Source organism: Crocodylus porosus, unplaced genomic scaffold (genome assembly GCF_001723895.1).
Source record: "Crocodylus porosus isolate Cpor-Errol unplaced genomic scaffold, CroPor_comp1, whole genome shotgun sequence".
In the NCBI taxonomy this organism is placed as follows: domain Eukaryota; kingdom Metazoa; phylum Chordata; order Crocodylia; family Crocodylidae; genus Crocodylus; species Crocodylus porosus.
In genome coordinates this window covers 40,280,903-40,302,541 of record NW_017728951.1, presented here as the reverse complement: position 1 = coordinate 40,302,541, position 21,639 = coordinate 40,280,903, and the positions used below count along the sequence as shown (strand labels likewise).

At 45.7% G+C, this 21,639-nt stretch overlaps 1 protein-coding gene and 1 long non-coding RNA gene across 2 annotated transcripts; one reads left to right on the top strand and one right to left on the bottom strand.

The window, feature by feature from the left end:
• Positions 1-2,235: 2,235 nt before the first annotated feature.
• On the bottom strand, positions 2,236-3,731 carry CHCHD1 (coiled-coil-helix-coiled-coil-helix domain containing 1). The gene is made up of 2 exons (XM_019556319.1): positions 3,557-3,731; positions 2,236-3,464 (listed from the first exon to the last, which is right to left on the bottom strand). Exons 1-2 carry the CDS (start codon positions 3,687-3,689, stop codon positions 3,190-3,192), a joined length of 408 nt encoding a protein of 135 aa, XP_019411864.1. The 5' UTR covers positions 3,690-3,731; the 3' UTR covers positions 2,236-3,189.
• A 4,965-nt stretch (positions 3,732-8,696) lies between these two features.
• Positions 8,697-21,624, top strand: LOC109324245. Its single transcript, XR_002104884.1, has 3 exons — positions 8,697-8,707; positions 19,819-20,758; positions 20,802-21,624. It is a non-coding gene; the product is annotated as an uncharacterized LOC109324245 (long non-coding RNA).
• Positions 21,625-21,639: the final 15 nt, after the last annotated feature.

Sequence of the window (21,639 nt, the reverse complement as noted above, 5' to 3'; positions counted from 1 at the left end):
AACATGTATTGTCATGCAAAGCACATTAAGATACTAAGGGAAAAAAACACAAACAGTGCACATAATAAGCTTTAAGGACTTGAAGACTCTAACATGACATTTTATGGCAACCTTAAAGATAGAGCAGAGATTGAAAAGGTCAGAGAAAGGAAACAAAATTGGCGAGAAGCACTGTGAGCTTTATGAATGTGACTGCAAAATGAGCAGGACTCAAATCATTTGAGAGTATAATAAACTGATCAGATCCTCTTTTTCATGCCGTTACATAATAAGAGGAGACTATTCATGAACATTAAGTGTAAGACATGTTTAGAATAAAATGCACCTTCCTGTAATAGTGAGAAAAGTATGAGACCACACTCAATGCTGCCAACTTTTTAATGCGGAAGTGGATAAGGCAAATTTAGAACTGACAGTCTCTTGGCTCCCAATTCAGCATACCATCTGAGGCTGGAGAAGATGGGCATAAAAGAACTTTGCTAAAGAGAACACTGTCTGGCTTGCCTGTGTTATGGGACATGAAAAACAGTTCACCTAAACTGCTTAATGCACTCCAAAATCCAGGGCACTTCAGATGTTTTCCTTTACACTTTGAACTGCCTCCCTGAACTGGCAGGAGAAATCATGCTTATTCCTTTCTTGAAATTCTTCAAGACCCATTCCTGCCATGATATTAACAAAAAAATTTAGTTGTCATGCTAGCTAAGCTGCAGTACAAATACAATGAATACTCATGATTTATAGTTAATGAAAAACACCTAAACAGTATGGGAGTTAGATTGAGCAAAAAATGCCTAATGAATAGGCCGGGCAATCAGCAGACCAAGGCTCAGTCTTTGACTCTGACCCACAGTGTCATCTTTGACAAGTCACTTCATCATTCTCTCTCATTCGGACTGTCAGTTTATTGGGGCAGGGAGTGTTCCTTGCTGTCTGCACACTGAATATACCCAGTGCAATGGGAAACATTAGACACAGCACTATTGCACTTTTGTCCCTACTCTCTCCTTCCCACTGTTAACCAAGACACACAGCAGGGTCTCTCACAATACGCTGGAAGCTACGCACAACGCCAGATAGTGACATTACAACACAGAAATAATAACCTGAGAAAGCATCTCCTGTAATTCTCTTCCCAAAAGCACCATGGTGAAAGTTACATCTGATTCCCCACTCATATCCCCATGTACCTGCGGGCAGAAGAGACTACTCTGGAAGCTGACTCTGGACTTCTAATATCAGAAGATTAACATACATGATAATAATGTTAGGGGTGCACTGGTAGAGATTTTCTGGGCTGATACCGATGGCCGATTTTTAACAAGCCATATTGGCTGATACTCATCCAACTGCCAATATGCAGCCTGGCAACATGGAGAACAGCACCTGGCTGGTAAGTCTGCTGTGGGGGACAGGGCGAGGGCAAAGGCATGGGGAGGGTAGATCAAGGTCCCCCGAGGTGAGGGAGGGAATGGGACTGGTGCTGGGGCAGTGCACTTGGAACATGGCAGGGCACAGGACAGAGCCATGGCTCATCCAGGTAGCATGGGGGTGGGGTGCAGCTTCTGCTGCTGCACACACCCCAGGAAGACATGTGCTCCCCAGATCTGTGCATGGGGTGAGGGCGGGCTGCTGCTGTGGACCAGAGGTGGCACTGGGCTCTTCTCAGCATAGGGGTTGGACCACGCTGTGCTTGGAGTGGGTGGCAGTGGTGCTAGTAGGTGGACAACAGCAAATTTTGGGGTGGTTGCAGTCTAACCTGTAGCTGCCCTCCCAGTGCTGCCTCCACCTGCCCTGGGTGCAGCCCAGGCCCAACCCTTCTGCCAGGAAGAGCCTGGCGCCAGCCCTAACCCCAGCCTACAGTGGCAGCCTGCCTTTGCCCTATGCACAGATCTGGGAAGCACATGCCCCCCAAGCTCTCTTGGGGTGCACACTATGCCAGGAGCATGCACATGGCATTTATCAGCAACATTATTGGCGACATCAGCCAAAAAAAGCCGATTACATCAATTTTCCTTTTTATCGGTGCCAATACGATATGGGACTGATGTATTGATGCACCTCTAACATGCTTCACCAGATACACAGAGATTCTAAGCCAGTCCAGTTGAGAGTCACGAACTATTTGTCAGCAACTCAAATGGCAGACAGGCAGCTTGCTGCAGAATCTGCACATGCACAGCTGTATCTTAACTGTGAAAATTTTTATACATAATTTGTTAAAACTCATGTATATAATTTGTTAGATTTTATTTTACAAGGAAACAAGATTCCACTCTACACTTTGGCTTGCTGAACAACAGTTAGGAAACACCTGTCTTGTCACTACAAGAGCCAGGGATCCTATAGAACCATCTCCACCAAATCTCTGCACCCCCAAAACAAGAATTCAGTCAAGAACCTCCTCAGCAATTCTGACAGAACCCATAAACATCAAATGCTCAATATCTATTTTTAACTCTTTCTCCAAAGGTGATTCTGGCTTTGATTGCAGCTCTCCAGTCCCTTGGACAACCAGGTTTCTCTTTAAATTTCATGTGTGATATTAGGGAACCGCCTCAATAGTTTGTTCACTTGATTTGGAGTTAAGTCATGCACGCATTCCACAGAGCGCTGTTCCGTGATCTTCTCCTGAAATAAGAAGCAGAACCATTAATATATTAATTGCTGAGCTGATTCTAGTCTGGATCTCAGCAATATTTCTAACAACACGCTTATTTCAGAAGCACACCACCTGCCCTTCCGGCAATCCCGCAACTAGCAAAGGGCTCTGTGCTCCTTCTCCTGGAGCAGATGCCTTCTGCTGGGGGCAGGGGGTTGCAGACCTGGAGCCCTGGCCCTGTAGTGCAGGCAGCTGCTGGAGGGGGGCTCCTTTTGGAGGACTGAGGGATGTTTAATTTTAAACTACAGATTTTGGGGGTTTTATCAGAGATTTTGCAATTTTTTAATCAGGGAAAACAAGGATCCCTGCTTATAAGGTTGTGAAACAGAGGTGCTGGCCTGCAGCTCACCCTACTACCATTAATGGCAAAGTTATTATAAATATCACAAGCCCAAAATCTACCCAGGAGTTGCATCAATTGCTCCCATGGACTGCAGATATACAGGCCCTTTATTCTAGGCTCATCTCCCTAGCGCAGACAGGAGGGGTCCTGGACAACAGGATCCCTCTTCGTAGCTGTATCTTCATCAGAACGTGTTTAGCTGCAGAGGGCCGTGATAGTCGCTGGTTTGCAGGCAGCCGGCGACAGTGCACGCCTTGGCCCTCGAGCAACGCGGGGGGTGTCCCGAGCCGTTGGTCGCCTCCTCCCGCCCCGCCCCGGGGAGAGCGGCGTGACCCGGTACCCTGCTCTTGGCCAGGCAGGCATGGAAGGCCCGGATCTCCCCGGCGCACGTGTGGTCGTTGAACTCGTTCTTCTTCCAGCAGGACATCAGCAACATCATCTCTGCCAAGCACGGCCGCTCTGCGGGGACACGGACACGGACAGAGAGAGGCCGAGTGAGCGCGCGAGCAGCGGCCCCGCGGCACCCGGGACAAGGCACACGGGGCGCTCACCTGGTTGCTCCTGCCGGCGCTCCAGCACGCGGTTGTCCAGCACCAGCGGGCGGGGGGGCCGGATCCGCTGGTACCGCTTGTGGCCGCCCAGGCCCAGCCGAGTTAAGGAGGACGGAGACACCACATTCACCATTGCGCCGGGCCGGACAGCGCCCCGCGCCTGCGCCTGCGCTTCTGCCCACGTGACGGCCGGAAGCCCCGCCCCGCCGAGTCCGGAAGAGGAAGCGTGGAGGGCGGCAAGCGCCCTGTGGAGAGCCGTCTCGTTGGTGCCTTTGGTGAAGCAGCCTGAAATCGGCCGTTTTGGTAAGACGGAGATTTTAGGCAGCGCCCTGGAGTGTCCGCGCGCTAAGACCCGGAAGCCAAGTTTAAACCTACTGTAGGTGTCTTAAAGTCGCATCGCTCCAGGGTGTGATCAGTCACCCTGCTCAACGTGCGGCCGCTCCAAGCTTCAACCCTCCGTAGGGTGGCCATCGTAGAGGACAGTGCTCTGTCTAGAAACGTCCTCTGTCCTTTCTTGCTACGAAACCCCACGCCTTTATGTCCTCTATTTTTCTCTTCAAGAGATAAAATAGTAGTAGTATTTTTCTCTTGAAAAAACAAATAGAGGACATAAAGGTGTCCAGTTTCATATCGATAGAGAACAGAGTGGCAGAAAACCAGAATGTCCTGCACAATGGCCAGCTTAGTCCTCCAGCATCCCAGGATGCAGCGTCCCTTCCCCCCACTCTCCTGGTCTGTGCAGACAACTTAGAGCTGTAGCTCCTATTCAGGCCACTGCTTGCCAGCCCCCACTGACAAATCACAGCTGTGCAGATCAGAGACAGTGTGGGTGCCTATACATGTGCAGCAAGGCTGCTCTGCCATGCTGTAATTGCAGCATCAGAGCAGGCTTGATTAATCAGTTCTGCTAGAATTACCGCACTCCAGCAGGCTCCTGTGTCTCCACGCTTAAAAATGGTGACTGGATGCTTTAACTAAAGCTCATTGAACAAGCTTTAGTTAGTGACCCTGCTGCCATTTTAAGTGCAGGGATGCTGATATACAAGATGTTCCAGGTGCTTCAAGCTGTTCTAATTAAAACCACCCCTCAGGGAGCGCATGTATAAACTCCCACGGGGAAGATTTTTAGCCTGAATGTACAACTATTCTCAGTTTAACCCTAGAACCAATCAACGTTTAAGAAGTTTAAAGTTCAACGTGTAACAAGGCCCTTAGTTTCCCTTTGGCTCAGTAGCGTGTTCAAAATAAAGCCTAATGATTATTAACATGACAATTTTCACCAGAAATTGTTTCAGTACAAACACTTGCCTACTTGTGACCTGAAGTAGAGACTGTAGGTGGAACCTGAATAAGAGCTGTGATCTTTAGTGATTTGACAAACTACATGCTTGAGGAGTTTCCTTTTGCAAAATAAAGCTTAAATGATTGGTTGGGCCTTTGGTTTATCAGTTTTGACACTGCAGATCCTGTTGCTTTTTTATCGGTTTTTAAAAATTATTTATAAGGTAATATCTGTGTTAAAGTTAGTTCTGAATAGTGTAACAGGACATTTCTACACAAACAAAAATATACCCATTTGCCTCCATTTTTAGAACCAAATTCAAACCAGCCTGTTTGAAAGTTCTGAAATAGTCAGTGCCTTCTTCTGGGACAGGAAGCAGGAGTGTAAAATAAGTGAGAGAGGCTGCTCAAGGGGCATTTCTAGCCTGGTCTCCCAGTGATACAAATCCTGCTGAAAATGCTGACTTTTGTAAAATCTGTACAATCGGAAGGGTCAGGCATTTTAGAGATGTCATTCATCAGGAGACAGGCTGACATATTCCAAATAATTTAAGGCAATGGTTTTCAACCTGTGGTCTCTAGACACCTCAGGGGTCCACAGATTATGTGTAATGTTAACCAATTAGCTCAAAATAAAGAGCAAGACCTTTGTAAGAGGGGACAAGGCAAGACGCCACATTTATTAAGCGCATAGTGTATGCACACACTCATACCCCGAATTCTGTTCTGTGCTGGTATACTTTACCAGTCTCATCGGTGGTTGAGTCAACTTCGTGGCCAGCTAAGTTGATCACGAGTGGGAGCTGGGCTTCTGTTGGTCCATCTTGTCAGGTGAACCGATGCTCCAGAATGTTATGCAGAACAAGACCCAAATCAGCATGTCTCACCCCACCTTTTATACTTGTCAAGTCAGTCAGTCCTCTGGGCTTTTTCTGTGTTATCACTGTTAATCAACCTCCCTGAAGGTTGATTAATGTTCTCCTGCTGTTCTGGGGCGGCTTCTTCTTGTTTTGGTCTTTTATCTGTCTGCATTCTTCAGCTAGTTGCCAACTGGTGTTTTCCTTTTCCACAAACACACTCTCACCCATGCAGCACACAGAGGAGTGAAGTGTCAAGAAGTGCTTATGTCAAGCTACAGAGCAGTACAAAATGGAGTTTCTTAAGGCATTGAAAACTCAAAAAAATACACAAAAAAAGAGTCAAGATAATACACAAGATTAAGGCAATAGGCAAAAGTCTATCTCCATGATATTTATGTAACCTAAACCTGGTATTTATTCTATTTGCATAACACTAAAGGGTCCATAAAAGATGACTATAATCATGGGGTTTTCAACCTTTTTTGGTTGGTCTACCCCTGGCGGCCAGTTGAGAAGCAGGCAGTCCCCCGGCAGGTCAACAAGTGTGTGTGGGGGGTGGTCCCCCAGCAGCCGATCAATGAGCAGGGGGGTGGGGTTCCCATAGCAAAACCAGAAGTTCTGGCAGCAAACATACCCCCTGGGGCCTTCCCAAGTATCCCAAGGGGTACGCATACCCCTTGTGGACAACCCCTGCTATAATCAATGAAAGTATGGGAATCATATTCATCCACACTTACAATTCCAAGGGATCCATGCCAGTGTTTGAATTTTTTAGGGGTCTGCAAATGAAAAAAGGTTGAAAACCATTGATTTAAGGCAGGGGCAGACAATTATTTTGGGCAGAGGGCCGCTTACTGAGTTTCAGCAAGCCCTTGAGGGCTGCATGACAGGCAGCCCAGGGCAGATTAATGTTAATTTTCTAAACTTTTTAGGGGCCCCGCGGGCCAGACAGAATGGCCTGGCAGGCTTCATCCGGCCCCTGGGCCACATTTTGCCCACCCTTGATCTAAGGGATTCAAATGATCATCCTTAAATAGATTCTGAGACAGCTTTGCCAGGCAGTCTCAAAATATGGAGTGCTTCTCTGAATCTCAAGATTTTTGAGGTTCACTTATTTCAGGGCTTCCCAACCTTTTCCTCAGCATCACCCTATTTAAACACTGGAAATTTTTTGCAACCCCGAAATTATGCAGACAAGATCAACAAGGACCCCAAAATGATACAGACAAGATCCACAAGAATTCATTGAATTTCTTTCATGTCTTATACTCCTTTTGTTTCTTGTTTTCACCCTTGTCATTAATTTTATTGCTAGAGCTCAAAGCAGAAACGTTTTAGAGAAAAGCATCCATATTAGATCATATTAAATGTATTTCAGCCAGCCAGGATCAGCATACTGATTTTACGTCAGCTTCCTGTAATGTATAAGTAACTTGCACTGGAACTGCAACTGTCGTGCGTGAACGAATAAATGTCATGCCCGAGAGTTGCATATTTATAAACAGGAAGCATATTCACTGTAATCAGTCGACACTGTCAAGTGTCTTTGTGACCCCACTTTTTTTGCAGCAGCAGCAGCAGCTGACCCCAAGGTTGGAAATCACTGACTTATTTGCTTGCTAATGTTTTCCTGCTTAGCCACCTCTTTTTCTTACATCCCTTGTTGACTTTCCAGTGACTATCTGGAAAGGAAGGAACAGGATGCTGGACTGTAGTATCTCCTATAATGGGCTTCTTTCATTTCAAACCCCATTAGCTAATGGTGGCGGCAGCTTCCAGATACATTCACCTTCAGAATCCAATGTTAGCCTTAAACAATTCCAAGAAGCATGTGGAGGGAGGTTGGGGAAGGGAAAGGGAGGGGGAAAAAAAAGGCAAAGCTCCGTGGGGAGAATTTTAATACCTTCCCATCAGTTACTGCTGTCTGCATTACAGTCTCTTCTTGGCATGGAGCCTGGTATGGGCTGAGAGCATCAGCATTAGGGATTCACAAGTAGACAGAAGTATGTGACACTGTCTGCATGCACTGTGAGACAGATGTTTGCTGGGAGAAAGGGAATTCAGTTTTGAGACACGAAGTGGAACTACAAAGACAAATGGCCTGCCTAGAGTCTGATGCTTATTCCAGCTTGACTCCTACAACAGTAGTCATGAGACCAGTATCACAACACAGTCACACATGGATGAGGCTGGAGAAATTTACACTTTTCAAATGGTTCTTGTAGCGGACTTTTTAATGAACCATGAAGCTGTTAAGAGTCACAAATTTAATTGAAAATCCTGGATTCAAAAATCCAAAATTCAGACTGTATTTACAAAGAAATGATCCCAGATTTCAGTAAACAAACTTAAAAGTAGGATTCTTACTTGGATCTTGACTAGACAAAGATTAGATGAACCAGTTGGGCTAAACCACTGGACTGAGCCACTGGAGAAATTTGAGCTCAAAAGATTTTTTTCCAGGAAGTTGTATGTTTCTGAAATAGACTGACTGGGAAAAAAACCCCTCTTCCATTAAAACATGAAGTACTGCTAGCTATAGTCGATGCATTCTTAAAACATGTTTAACAGGTAAATTTATGCAAATATAATTTGCATTAACAGCCTGTCCACAAGGAAGTTAAAAGTCCCTGTGCACTTTCCAAAAGGCATAGGCAGTGACTTTGGTTTGGTCAACATTAATTCCAGCATTTTACATGCAATTCAAACAAACAGAAGATGACAAGATTCCCTGAGATGCCCTTACCCAGCCACCTTCAAGTCAATCCCAAAGCATCCTGGGATTCTGAAACCCATTCTGAACTGCCCTGATCTCTCTCAAAGCATCTTAGAATCACAGAAAATTAAGGTTAGAAGGGACCTCAGGAGGTCATCTAGTCCAACCCCCTGCTCAAAGCCCAGTTAGATCATGCCAGCCAAGGCTTTGTTTAACCAGGTCTTAAAAGCCTCCAAGGATGGAGCTTCCACCACCTCTCTGGGTAACTTGCTCCAGTGTTTTACTGCCCTCCTAGTGAGAAAATTCTTCCTGGTATCTAACCTAAACTTCCCTTGCTGCAATATGGGACTGATACTCCTTGCTCTGTCATCTGCCATCACTGAGAACAGTTTAACTCCAAACTCTTCTGAACTCCCCTTTAGGTAGCTGAAGGCTACTATTAAATTCCCTCTCAATCTTCTCTTCCCTAGACTAAATAAGTCCAGTTCCCTCAGCCTCTCATATATCATGTGCCCCAGCCCCCAGTCACTTCCATTGACCCGCTGGCCACACTCCTACCAATGCAGCCCAGTATGCCGTTAGTCTTTTTTGCAATAAGAACACACTGTTGGCTCATATTCAGCTTATTGTCCACTGTAACCCCAAGGTCCTTTTCTATAGAGCTGCTGCCCAGCCAGTCAGGCCTGAGCCTGTACTGGTGCATAGGATTGTTTCTTATGTGCAGGACTTTGCACTGGTCCTTGTTGAACCTCATAAGATTTCTTTGGGCTCAATCCTCCAATTTGTCTAGGTCACTGAATCCTAGCCCTACCCTTCAGGACATCTATTACTCCCCACAGCTTGGCATCATCTGCAGACTTGCTGAGAGTGCACTCTATGCCATCTTCCAGGTCATTGATGAGGATATTGAATAAAACCAGCCCCAGGACCGACGCCACTTGATACCAGCTGCCAACTAGACATTGAGCCATTGATTATTACCCTCTGAACCCTATGCTTCAACCAGTTTTCTGTCCACCTTACAGTCCATTTATCTATCCTGTATGTTCTTAGCTTGCCTTGCTGAAATCAAGATATACCATTTCCACTGGTCTCCTTGCATCTACAGAGCCAGTCATTTCATCATATAAGGCAGTCAGGTCAGTCAGGTATGACTTGCTCCTGGTGAATCTATGCTGCCTTCCTAATCACCTTCTTCTCCTCCAAGTGCTTAGAAATGGATTTCCTTGAGGATCTGCTGAATGATTTTTTCAGGGACTGAGGTGAGGTAAGTCTGTAGTTTCCCGAATCCTCCTTTTTCCCCTTCTTAAATATGGGCACTATGTTTTCCCTTTTCCAATCATTTGAGACCTCTCCCAATCTCCATGAGTTTTCAAAGATGATGGCCAATGGCTGTGCAATCACATCGGCCAACTCCCTCAGCACTCTTGGGTGTATCCCATCTGGCCCCATGGACTTGTATATGTCCAGCTTTTCTAAATAGTCCCTAACCTGTTCTTTCACCACTGTTGGCTGCTCCCCTTCTCCCCAGACTTTGCTGCCAGGTGCAGTAGTCTAGGAGCTGACCTTGCCTACAAAGACTGAGGTGAAAAATCTATTGAGTACTTCATCCTCTGTCACTTCATGCCTCTCCCATTCAGTAAGGGACCCACCTTTTCCCACCAATGTCATTCATCTTGTTGCTGTAACCTACCCAAGCTTATTTCTAGCTGTTCCAACCTGGGCCTCCACTATCCATCTTTTGCCACACCAATTTGTCTGAAGCCGTCCTAATTTTCCTTCATTAGTTTGCACTAATCTGATACAGGATGCTTAAGCTCTTCTGTTTGGCCCATACTAGCAGTTAGATACTAACATGTTATATTTAGATTTTTTCCTGAGTTGCTCCTGCCTGCAGCTACCCTAGTTCTGTTAAACTATCCACTAGAGCAGATCTACTGTGAGCTTCCTCATACTAGCCCAACTGCCTGTTCTAAGCTATCTCAAATCAATTCTGACTAAAATTCTCAGAGTGATCTGAATCCAGGCTGATCTAAACTATTCCAGGCTATTCTGATATCTCACCACTCTTCAGCTGTTCCAAGCTACTTCAAGGTTTCATGCTGCAAGGAAATACTTATATAAAAGAAACAAGAGTGCATATTAAGATGCCAATCACATCAGAACTGTGGAGAGGAATTATGCAGTCCAATCCTCTCTCCCTTCCCCGAAGCCTGCAGTGACTATGTATCTCCAAGTGCCAGGCATCAGATGCTGTATGAGTCATACAAGAAGTGTAGTTTAAGGTTTGACATATGCCTTACCTCAGTTAGTTATATCACTAAAAAGATGTTGTGTCTGATTAATTTCAAACAGTCGGCAGAGGTCTCTGATCAGAATGAAAGGAGCTGCCTTCTTACACATTTCTGATGAATACATTTTCTCAGGAGATGTTTTGGGAACCATAGATCATCCTAGTTAAGCAGCCCTTAGGAATGAGATGACAGCCAATCGTTAGGGAGTGGCTGCGCCTGAGGACTAGTGACTGCGTAGGCAGGGATGGCAAGGGGGCAGATGGCTGTTTGTCTAATATGGTACACACAGTTCAATCAATAGAGTCCATGCTGGCTGGATTCCAATTCCATTAACCCTGTTCCTCACCACTGGGAATTCTTTGTTCACCCAATAGCTATTTTTTCCCAATCTAGTAAAATCTGCTCTTTATCAGTGGGGAGAGGAGGAGCATCCATCTACCTGCTCCACCCTGCCTTTTGTATCTTATTGAGCCACTCCAAAACCTCCACTGTTGCTAAGTTCTTAAAATGATTAATTTTACTAATTACTTAGAAGGGTGCATAGGGTGCTGGTGGTCCATAGATCAGTTTGAGAGTCACTGATCACAAAGACCAGGGTTTTACTAGCCTTGGAATTATCAGAGAGCTACCTGTATATGAATTGGTATTTTTCAGTCAAGTTACCTACTCTTTGAAAATCTCAGCTTTTGTGAAAGATGGCAATGCCATTTCAGATGAACAGGTAAGATATCTAATTTTTCACAGGGACAGACAATACCTGCTCTCACTACTTCTACCAGGCAGCAAGCATACTATCAGCCTTCTTTATTTATTTTCTCAACTATATTGCTCTCACAAGACATAAACCTGCATCACAGCCTGCCAACTAAGCATTCCAAGACTCTCAGGGCTGCCTGAATTGTGGTCCTTGGGCTCCTGCTTGGTCACTGCCTGCCTCCCACTATCACTCCAGCTACAACAGCAGCTGGAGTCTTCAGGTTCCCCTTCCTTCCTCAAGGCTGCCCAGGGGGCAGAGCAGTGCCATTGCTGGGGGGAGCTGAGGGGGAGCCCGGGGCCACACAGTGCAGCAGGGAGGGGTGTGTGATACAACAGCAGAGGGGTGGGAGCACAGTGCAATCTGTGTGCATGTGGAGGGTGGGGGGGCGCATCTGGGGGAGTGTGGCCCAGGACTTACCCCACTCTGGCCAGCAGGTGTGCAGCCCCTGCCAGCACAGCCTGCAGGACATTTGACCCTGGCTGCTTTTAGAAGTTGGACAGCCTTGTTATAACTTACTAATGGAACCCAGTGCTAAGAGGTCCATTTATCTTCATAAAGCAAATTTAGTGTTAGTCAGACTTCTTGCTCTATCTGCCTTGAGATCTCTCCCACATGACTATGTGAAATCCACCACAAAAGTGATAGTTTCACTTTTCATTCAATCCTTTATCACCCTGCTATTGCCTATGATTACTTCCAAACATGTTTTTTGTGATACAGGCAACTGTTCATCTGGAACAGGATAAAGAAATGCTCTGTATGTAGTCACCCCTCGAACTAATTTTTCTAACATCATAAGACAGTACTGACTTTCAGCCATTATCCATGGGGCTGGAATGAAAAACTTGCACGCTGGGGCTATGCTGACATAGATACGATAGCAGAACGCCTTACTGGAGACATGTCATATGATGGCAGGATTTTTCTCATGCCTCTCCAAATTGTGGTAGCTTAATTAGTAGACGCCTTCTTCCAAACAGGGGATTTTCACATCACAGCTATGTCGGTTGGGTTGCATTCTTTTCATACCCCAAACTGATAGCCAGCAACATTCTGTAGCACAGCTTAAGCATGGGAGGGTATCAAGTAATAAGTAATAGCTTCTATGTTTAGTGTGTGGGATCAGTCTTCAAAACCCAACCAAAGTTGCTATTGTGGAAAGTAGTTACACTTTTCAGTGGTTCTGCTGTTGGTGTTATTCTCTGGAAGATCTGAGGCACGTGGTGCACTCTGCACTCCTTGGGACAGGAAAATTGCTTTGTATTTAACAGCAGTAGCAAAGTTGGGCCCACTGAGAACACCTAGATGTTACAGTAAATAAATAATCCTGTCCTCTGCTCAGAGAAGGCTCTGAGAGCAGAAGGCCTCAATAATGACTAGTGTCCTTTTTACCAAAAGGATCCTGGCACTCAATTCTGAAAATTAGTAATGGTGGATAAAAGTAAACTTGAACTCTGGGAGAGATGAAGACCAAAGTCCTCTTCCTGCTTAGCAGTATAGCTTCCTACACCAGCACTGTAGGACCCTTCTTGTGGAAGGAGATACAGGTATAAGAGAGTTGTAATTGATGGAATGGCCTCATCCTAGAGGGCTGTCTCCAGTAGTATCCCCCAGGGATCAGTGCTTGGACCTGTGCTCTTTAACATATTTATTAATGACCTGGATGAGGGGGTGGAGAGCTCAGTGATTAAGTCTGCAGATGATACCAAGCTGTGGGGAAACACAGACACATCAAAGGATAGGGTAAAAATCCAGGATGACCTTGACAGACTGGTTTTATGTACAAAATGGAATCAGATGAGGTTTAACAGGGAGAAGTGGAGGGTTCTTCCTATGAGTAGGAAGAACCTTCACCATAACTACACGATGGGTGGTGGCACAGCATCTCAATGAGACCTGGGGGGTCATAATCAGCTGGAAGATGAACATGAGCCAACAGTGTGACGAGACTGCCAGAAAGGCAAATAGAATGCTGGTGTGCATCAGCCGATGTGTTGCTACTTGATCCAGGGAGATGCTCTTCCCTCTCTGTTTGGGGCTGGTGAGGCCACAGCTGGAGTACTTTGTCTAGTTCTGAGCACCACACTTCAAGAAGTATATGGATAAGCTTGAGAGGGTAGAGGAGGGCCACCCGTATGATTAGGGGCATGGAGAATAGGTCCTATGAGGAAAGATTCCAGGAACTGGACCTGTTCAGTCTAAGTAAGAGAAAGCTGAGAGGTGACTTGATAGCCACCTACAAGTATGTCAGGGGTGAGCATCAAGATCTATGGGAGCAACTCTTCAGGAAGGCACATCAAGGGAGGATGAGGACCAGTGGGGATAAGCTAACAGAGGGTAAATTCAGGCTGGACATAAGAAAGAACTTTTTCTCTGTAAGGGTCACCAGAATCTGGAACATACTCCCAGCAGCAGTGACATAATCATCATCCTTGGAGGTGTTCAAGATGATGCTGGACAAGCACCTTGTTGACTCGTTTGAGTCCAATAACTTTCTGCACATATCAGGGGACCAGAATTAATGGTCTGGCAGGTCCCTTCTGATCCTTCAATTCTATGATAAAACTTGTTACAGGGCTTTAAGTAGTCTTACCTTAAGCACTGCCATTAGCTAAAAACTGCAAAAGCTTTTAAGCTACGTAGGAGCCAAAATTCGCTTTTCAAAAGCACTTAAATCATTTAGGAATCAAAGACCCTTTGATTCAAAGAATGAGATGCTTACATTGCTTGGGAAAATGTTGCCCCTCAGCTAGGATAGTTGTTGGGAGAGAGAAAACGAGGATCATAGCTCCTTCTGTTTTATATTATTTTAATACTTGATCAGCATGGTGCACACCTGGGCTTCCAGTTGGTTTGACAACCATACAGAGCTATGATTTAGTAGGGGCAACACTCTTTCTTTCACGTCTCACTTTAGAGAAACCTGCCCCAGCCAGGATTCTTTTTTCTCAGTGTCCTTTTTGCGGTATTTAGCAATTCATTCAAATGTACTATTAGATAAATAACTATACCTCAAATTATTCCTTTTTGCCTGCAGGAAGACAAACAAGTCTTTAAACTGCCCATCCCCAGAATGAAAGCCTTGACAAGAAAGAAAAATAGGAAATCATCTTTATTTAATAAGACTAAAGAACTGGTCAGGGAGTACAAAAATAAGGCAAGTGATTCTAAAACTCTTATATACAGGAGACACTGCTTATAAAAAACAATCAGATTTGTAGACAGTGCATGTTTCTAGCATGCCTACTACCCATATACCCTCATTCTGTAACTGACTCTGCTGCCATGGCAGGTCTTCTCATAGCAGGCCAGCACTGACTGTTGTAAAAGGGCAGCATGATTGAGGAAAGTTATACAAAAGAATACAGTTGCCTATTAGGGCTGTGTGAAGCTTTGGTTGCCGAATCTCTTGAATCAAATTAGGAGACCCTTTAATTTCTCCGAATTGAATCAGAAAGATTTTGGCAATTCAGACATAGACACAGCTTTAAGTGTTTTTTCTACATACCTCAAGGTATCAGGCAGCTCATGAATGCTGATGGTGGGGCAGATGGAGCATCCCACAGGAGCGTACGGGGGGCAGTGGGGATGTCCCCAGCACACTTGGCAGCAGATCTGGAAGTGGACCAGAAGCACTTCTGGTCCACTGGGGAGCATGCAGCTCCCCCACCTGCCTGCTCAGCAACTGGTGCCTCCTGGGTCTGGAGAGGCACCCAGGGTCCCCCTGCGGCCGATCACTGAGGTGGGGGATATGGGGAGCACCCCCAGCATGCTCCCTGGTGGACCCAGAAGTGGACTGGAAGTATTTCTGGTTCACTTCTGGGTTCACCACTGAGCACTCCTGTAAAACACTCCATCCACCCACCCCAGCATCATTGTATTCACGAGATGGGCCTCGTACCTTGAGGTATGGAGAAAAAACATTTAAAGCTGTCTCTATGGCCGAATTGCTGATTCTCTGATTCAGATTTGGCCAAATCAAATCACTGTCCCTGAATCGGGCCGAATCTGAACTGAATATGGCCCATTTTGCACACCCCTATCGCCTATACGGTGTGGAGCCACATGGGAGTTCTCCTGTACCTTAGGATGAAGGCCAAATGGGAGCATCACTACCATTCAACCTCTTCCAGTCTTCCCCTGTGAGAGGAAGGATCCAGGGGACAGTCACTGACACCAAGACAGCTCTGCAGTCCATGGGGAAGAATTCCTTTTCCTCCTTCCTTCTCCAGTTTCCAAGCAGCTAACCAAGGTACTAAGGCAGGGCACTGGAAGAAAGAATTTAGCTATAATGCTTATGCTCCTGATTACAACATATGCAATATATACATCAGACATACCGTTTATAATCCTCGTACTATGCCAGAGAGATGACAGCAGAAACAGCTAATCCAATCTCTCATTTTACTGCTATCAACAGGCTGGAAGTAGTCAAGAAGAAATGTATAAAGAACTGAAAAATACATAAGACTTAAGTGAATAACACTGTTTTAAAGGTAAGTTAATGTCTATTTCATTCCATTTTTGAAATGCATTGTTTTATGTCACTGCAATAAAACAGGACTGAATCTTCTGGCAGTGTGGGGATGCAGTCAGGAAGGCCAATCGCACCTTGTCATGCATCCACAGATGCATCTTGAGCAGGTCCAAGGAGGTGATCCTCCCCCTCTATGCGACACTGGTAAGGCCACAGTTGGAGTACTACGTCCAGTTCTGGGCACCCCACTTCAAGAGGGATGTGGACAACATGGAGAGGGTCCAGAGTAGGGCCACTCGCATGGTCAGGGGGCAGCAAGGCAGCCCTTATGAGGAGAGGCTCAGGGACCTGAACCTGTTCAGCCTCCACAAGAGAAGGCTGAGGGAGGATCTAGTGGCCTGTTACAAACTAGTCAGAGGGGACCAGCAGGCATTGGGGGAGTCCCTGTTCCCCCAGGCACTACCAGGAGTGACTAGAAATAACGGTCACAAGCTGGCAGAGGGTAAATTCAGATTAGACATCAGGATGCGCTGTTTCACTGTCAGGGCAGCTAGGATCTGGAACCAGCTTCCAAGAGAAGTGGGGCTGGCTTCTACCCTGGGGGTCTTTAAGAGGAGGCTAGACAAACACCTTACTGGGGTCGTTTGACCCCAGTACTCTTTTCTGCCATGGCAGGGGGTCGGACTAGATGATCTGCTCAGGTCCCTTCTGACACTACAAACTATGAAACTATGAAGTACATCTGCACTACAAAATACAGGTGCGGTTGGGGCACAGATGCACCTTTCTTCCATGTTTACTTTAATCTAGCTAGCACAAACTGGAGTGAAGACAGGTATCCACAGGCTACCTGAAGATGTTCTGATTCACTAGTATGCTTGTATTTGGGCTGGTAGCCAATTTGAAATCCCATGTTGCCACGTCTTCACTAATGTTATTACCCTAAACTTCATAGACAAAAGGTATCAGGGATGTTCCTAAATATGCTGCAATCATACCATTCTTTTGCTGAGCAGATTTGTACTTAAATAGTTGGAGACCAAAACACAGCTAATGTAAATAGTTACATATTTCATATCACTAGGGTCCTGAGAAAAACCATGACTGTGGATTGTGTAAAAACTGCGAAATTCGCCCTACACCATGATTTTTAAGGGATGTGAGTATAGGAGACAGAAGGCCAGACCTAACAGGGGTTAGCCCTCTCAAACGCAGGGCAGCCCAGGCCTGCGTTGCCCAGGCATGGACTTCGGGTGGCTGCACCTGGGGGGAGGGGTGCACAGACAGAGAGTCTGCATGCAGCCAGGTGGCACTGCTCACCACAGCAGTTAAGTCAGGGAAGGGGCATATTGAAGCCCCCACAGGGAGAAGAGAGTGGGGCAGAAGCAGGGTCAGGACACAATCGGAGCCCAGGCGGCTTCTCCAGAGAAGGGGCTTCTGCCACTGCATACAGCTCGGGAGAGGCTCGGACCTGCTGGGCAGAGGTGCCCCCCAGATCTGTGCACAGGGTGGAGGTGGGCTACTGCTGCGGACCAGGTGCTGTGCTCCACTGCCCCGGGAGCATGTCATATGCCTGCTGCTGCCAGCTCCTGGGGCAGTGGCAGCAGGGCAGAGCCCAGCCCGCAGCAGCAGCCACCTCTGCCCTACACAGATCCAGAGGGCACATGCCCCCCAAGCCTCTCCTGAGGTGAATGCAGCACCGGAAGCCAGTCCCAGGCCCTGGATGAGCCTCCTAGGCTCTGATCATCCCACAACCTGCCCCAGGGACCCACACACCACAGCCCCTGCCCACTCCCTCCCTGTGGGGGTCTCAGTCTGCTCCCTGCCACGCCCTTTCCCCTTCCCTAACTTACTTGCTGTGGTGGGCAGTGCTTGGCATACTGTCTGGCTACATGCAGGCTCCGTGTCTGTCTGTGTGCACCCCCCCACAGCTGCAGCCACCTGGAACCCGTTTGCAGGCTGCCCTGTAGCCCTCCGCACTGCCCCACATTTGAGGGGGCTAAGCCCTGTTAGCTCTGGCCTTCCATTGCCTATGGCTATGTGCCTGCCTGCTGTCCCTGTATGGGTAAAGTATCATTTTTCACAGAACATCCATGGAACTACCAGGACCATTTGCCAAGATCAATGGTAGTTCCATCAGTGTTCTGTGAAAAATGATACTTTACCTGTGCATGTGCTCCAAATTTTCGACAAAAAATCTATAATTTTCTCAGGGCCCTACTCATCATGCACATGCATATAGTTATTCCCTCCAACCAATCACCCTGATGACCCAAAACAATAAACTGCTGCAGGTTTCTTTCTGATAAGGGCAGATAAATTTGTTATAGCAAAGCACTGAAAATGTATTTAACTGCCTTCCCTGTCTTGGAACAATCATATCAGTTCTGGAAAAACTACTGAATTGAAAGGCAAAATAGAAAACATATAGCCTGTTACCACTCAGCTCGTATTTTCACTTTTGTTCTAAAAACAAGACCTACATTTTTCATCCTGATCTCTCAAGCAACTTCACACACAAAAAAGATTGACACTGTGTAGAGATGATTATTATTGGCAACAAAATCAATTATAAAACCAAGTTATAACATGGAATATACAATCACATAAAAGAAGACTGGAGGCTTTTCTGCCCAGGGACACTTGAAAAACGTGTAGATTCAAAGTGGATTATTTAAACTCGATGTTCACATTCAGATTTAAAATGTACTTAACTTGGTTTAATTTACTTGTAGAGTGAATTAAAGGCACTTCAATTCTGAATGAGTGCAGGAATTTGATTTGTGTAAACTATCTCAAAAGTTTATTCAGATTAATCTTTTTAAGTGTGCCCATGTAGGCAAATCCTGAGCAATTAAAGGTGAAGTGGTTTAAGACAGTATTAAGCTGCCTTTCAGTCAAGAACAGTTTGTTAACAGGGAAGGTGCCAAAACACAAATAGGCAGAATTAATTTATGTAGTGCCTAAATTCATATAAGTCTTCAAACATCACATAATCCTGTAGCTACGTCTGTGAATCTGTAGTCCAATTCTGTTTTGCTGCTATATGTAATACTAGCTAAAACCTGTAAAACGTTTGTGATTACATTTTTATTGCAAAAGTGTTTCTTTAAATACATGATTTTTTGTTATCCTTTGACAAGCAAAACTTCTCACCTTCAAAAAGGCTACATAAAAGCTGTCTGTGTGTAAACAGAGGTTTAGAAATATATTTTGGCAAAAGTCTAACCTTGTGACTTGTTTGTAGTCATAGAATAAGATGGCCCTTGAACACGTGACTAAGGGCCCTTGTATACATGAGGAAATTGCCCCTTTTAGTGGTTTAATTGCCCATTTTAACTATTTAATTGTGTAACAGTCTACACTGGGGGTGTCCAACCTTTTTGCATGTGGGGCCGGATCATGAACTTTTTATCACCCAGGGGGCCAGCGAGCCATATTCAAAGACTTCACAGGAAGTGGTATCACATCACTCCCCTCCCCGCCCCCAAAACAAAAGTACAGTGTTTACTTTCATTTCCCATTGCAGCACCTCGGGCTGCAGAAAACAGCTTGGATGGCCGCATGCTGGCCCGCGGGCCGTAAGTCGGACAAGTCTGGTCTACACGTTTGGCAGCATGTTATGATTAAATGTTATTAACAGCATATACGTTTGGCAGCTATTTTAATGATTTTTTTAAAATAGCAAACTAAAACACATCCCATGTATTTTAGCTTGCAATGTAACAAATTACAGTAATATTCCTCACGTGTACAAGGGCCCTATCCAGAGAAAGCAGCAGGGATGGTGCACTGGGTGCTGGAAGCTCAGACTTGACAGGCTTCCAGTGCCCCATACACTGTCCTTGCCACCTTCTCTAGCTGCCAGCACACCCAGCTGCCTTCCTGGGGCACCCAGCTTGTTCCCAGGTTGTCCCAGGCAGCAAGAGTGGTACATGGGGCGCTGGAAGCCTGCCAAACCCAAGCTTCCCTGAGCACACCCAGGCTTCCAGTGCCCCATGCACTGTTGGATCCGGTGGGTGCTGCCTGCGAGCTGTGGCTGCACTTGTGCAGCTAGCATCCTGCCCATGTGGTCCTGGGGGGCATCACTGAAGAGAGAAGCCCCGGGCCCCCCTGCTGCTCAGCGGCTATGCAACTGGGCAGGGTTAATGATTGTTAATAAAGTGAGACAGCACATACTAAATTGTACTCAGTATGTAAACTGCACATGTACTCACGTATATACAGTGCATGGGCCTAGACTGCATTGTTCTTTCTACATCACTACCTGATTTATAAGGGCAAGAAATACCACTTCTGAAATGAGAGGTCCACCAAGACCACTGAGATTGTGGTCATTTAACAGAAACAAACTATTCTTGATGAAGTGGTGCAAAAAGAAAAAGGCTCCCTGAAATTTAGTGTTCTTGAGGCATAGTCACTTGAAGGAAATCTTTAACACTGAAATGTCCTAAGACATAACCCCTCCCTTCAGACACAGATCTTTCCTAGTCCCTTCATTGGAAAAGTTACCTGTTCATAATAGTTAGATATTCACCATCACTCTGATGAAAAATAAGCAAACATCCATCTTAATGGGAGGATTAAATGACAGGCAAAATAAAAATTATACTTAGTATTGAGAGATAACATTCCCTGAACAACTGAAGACATTTCAGTTGAACCTCAGAGCTCAGGTCTCTGTTCACAACCCTTTGGCACAAAAGATGATACTTTTTGGTCAGAGAGAAATGCCACTGAATGTGCAAGAAGACCAGTGGATGCCTTCAGACCATGAGTGGGACTCACTGCTGAAGTAATGTGTGGGAAGAACCCAAGTCTCACTGGGGACTGACTCTATTCACACACCAGAAAAGTAAGGTCTCCAAAGTCAGAAGAAGGTACAAAAATTGGCTGGTTTTTTCACCCAAGACAGCTACTGGGTCCAAGTACGAGTCCCTACCCTCCCACTCTCCAAAACTGAACTGGGTTCTTGTGATGATGGTCAGTGCTGTCTGGTCCTCTTGAGGAATATGTCATGCATATAATCCCAGAACTTTTCCTGATGCGACTCATTGTAGTGAATCATGGCAGTGAGGGCTTCACTTTGGTCAAGGCTTTGCCAGTAATCCTGCAGCCACATCTCCTTCCAACTGAAATATACACAAGAAAGAAAGCACAAGCCATGACTATCTGAGAGGGTCTGGGGCTGAAGCATTATTAAGACTTAATTTTTCTCTCACCTAGGAGGGAACACAACCCAGGACAGAGTTTGGGGGGAACTGAGTATAAAATACCAAATTACGGTGCCACTATGCTCCCACAGCACGTTCAACAGAACCTGCAATGTAATTTCCCTTTAAAAACAACAAAACCTCACTCCTGGCTTTGGGACTTGTTTGGAAAGAGCATGTGAAAATGTAATTCCACTCAAAGACACATATTCAGCACCTTGGCAAATAAAATCCTCTAATAAAATATAACCTGTCATGGAACTACCTCTAGGTTCTGCCAACTAGCTCTCAATGGCCCAAACAGTTGTACTTAGAGTTGCACTGAGACTGGAACTCATTTCATATAAAACATTCAATGACAGTTATAAAATGGCAGAGTGCTGTTCCTATCTATCTAGGTTATATCTGAAGTGATAATTGAGAGGTGAAAGCCCTTCCCATCATTGACCCCCCTCAGCCTTCCAGTTCCTTTTTTTTTTTTTTTT

Excerpts from the sequence above, each read along its gene's own strand:
- CHCHD1 (XM_019556319.1), bottom strand. The coding sequence starts at position 3,689 with ATGGTGAATGTGGTGTCTCCGTCCTCCTTAACTCGGCTGGGCCTGGGC. Across the intron at positions 3,465-3,556 it reads GCGCCGGCAGGAGCAACCAG|AGCGGCCGTGCTTGGCAGAG; the intron begins GTGAGCGCCCCG and ends GTGTCCCCGCAG.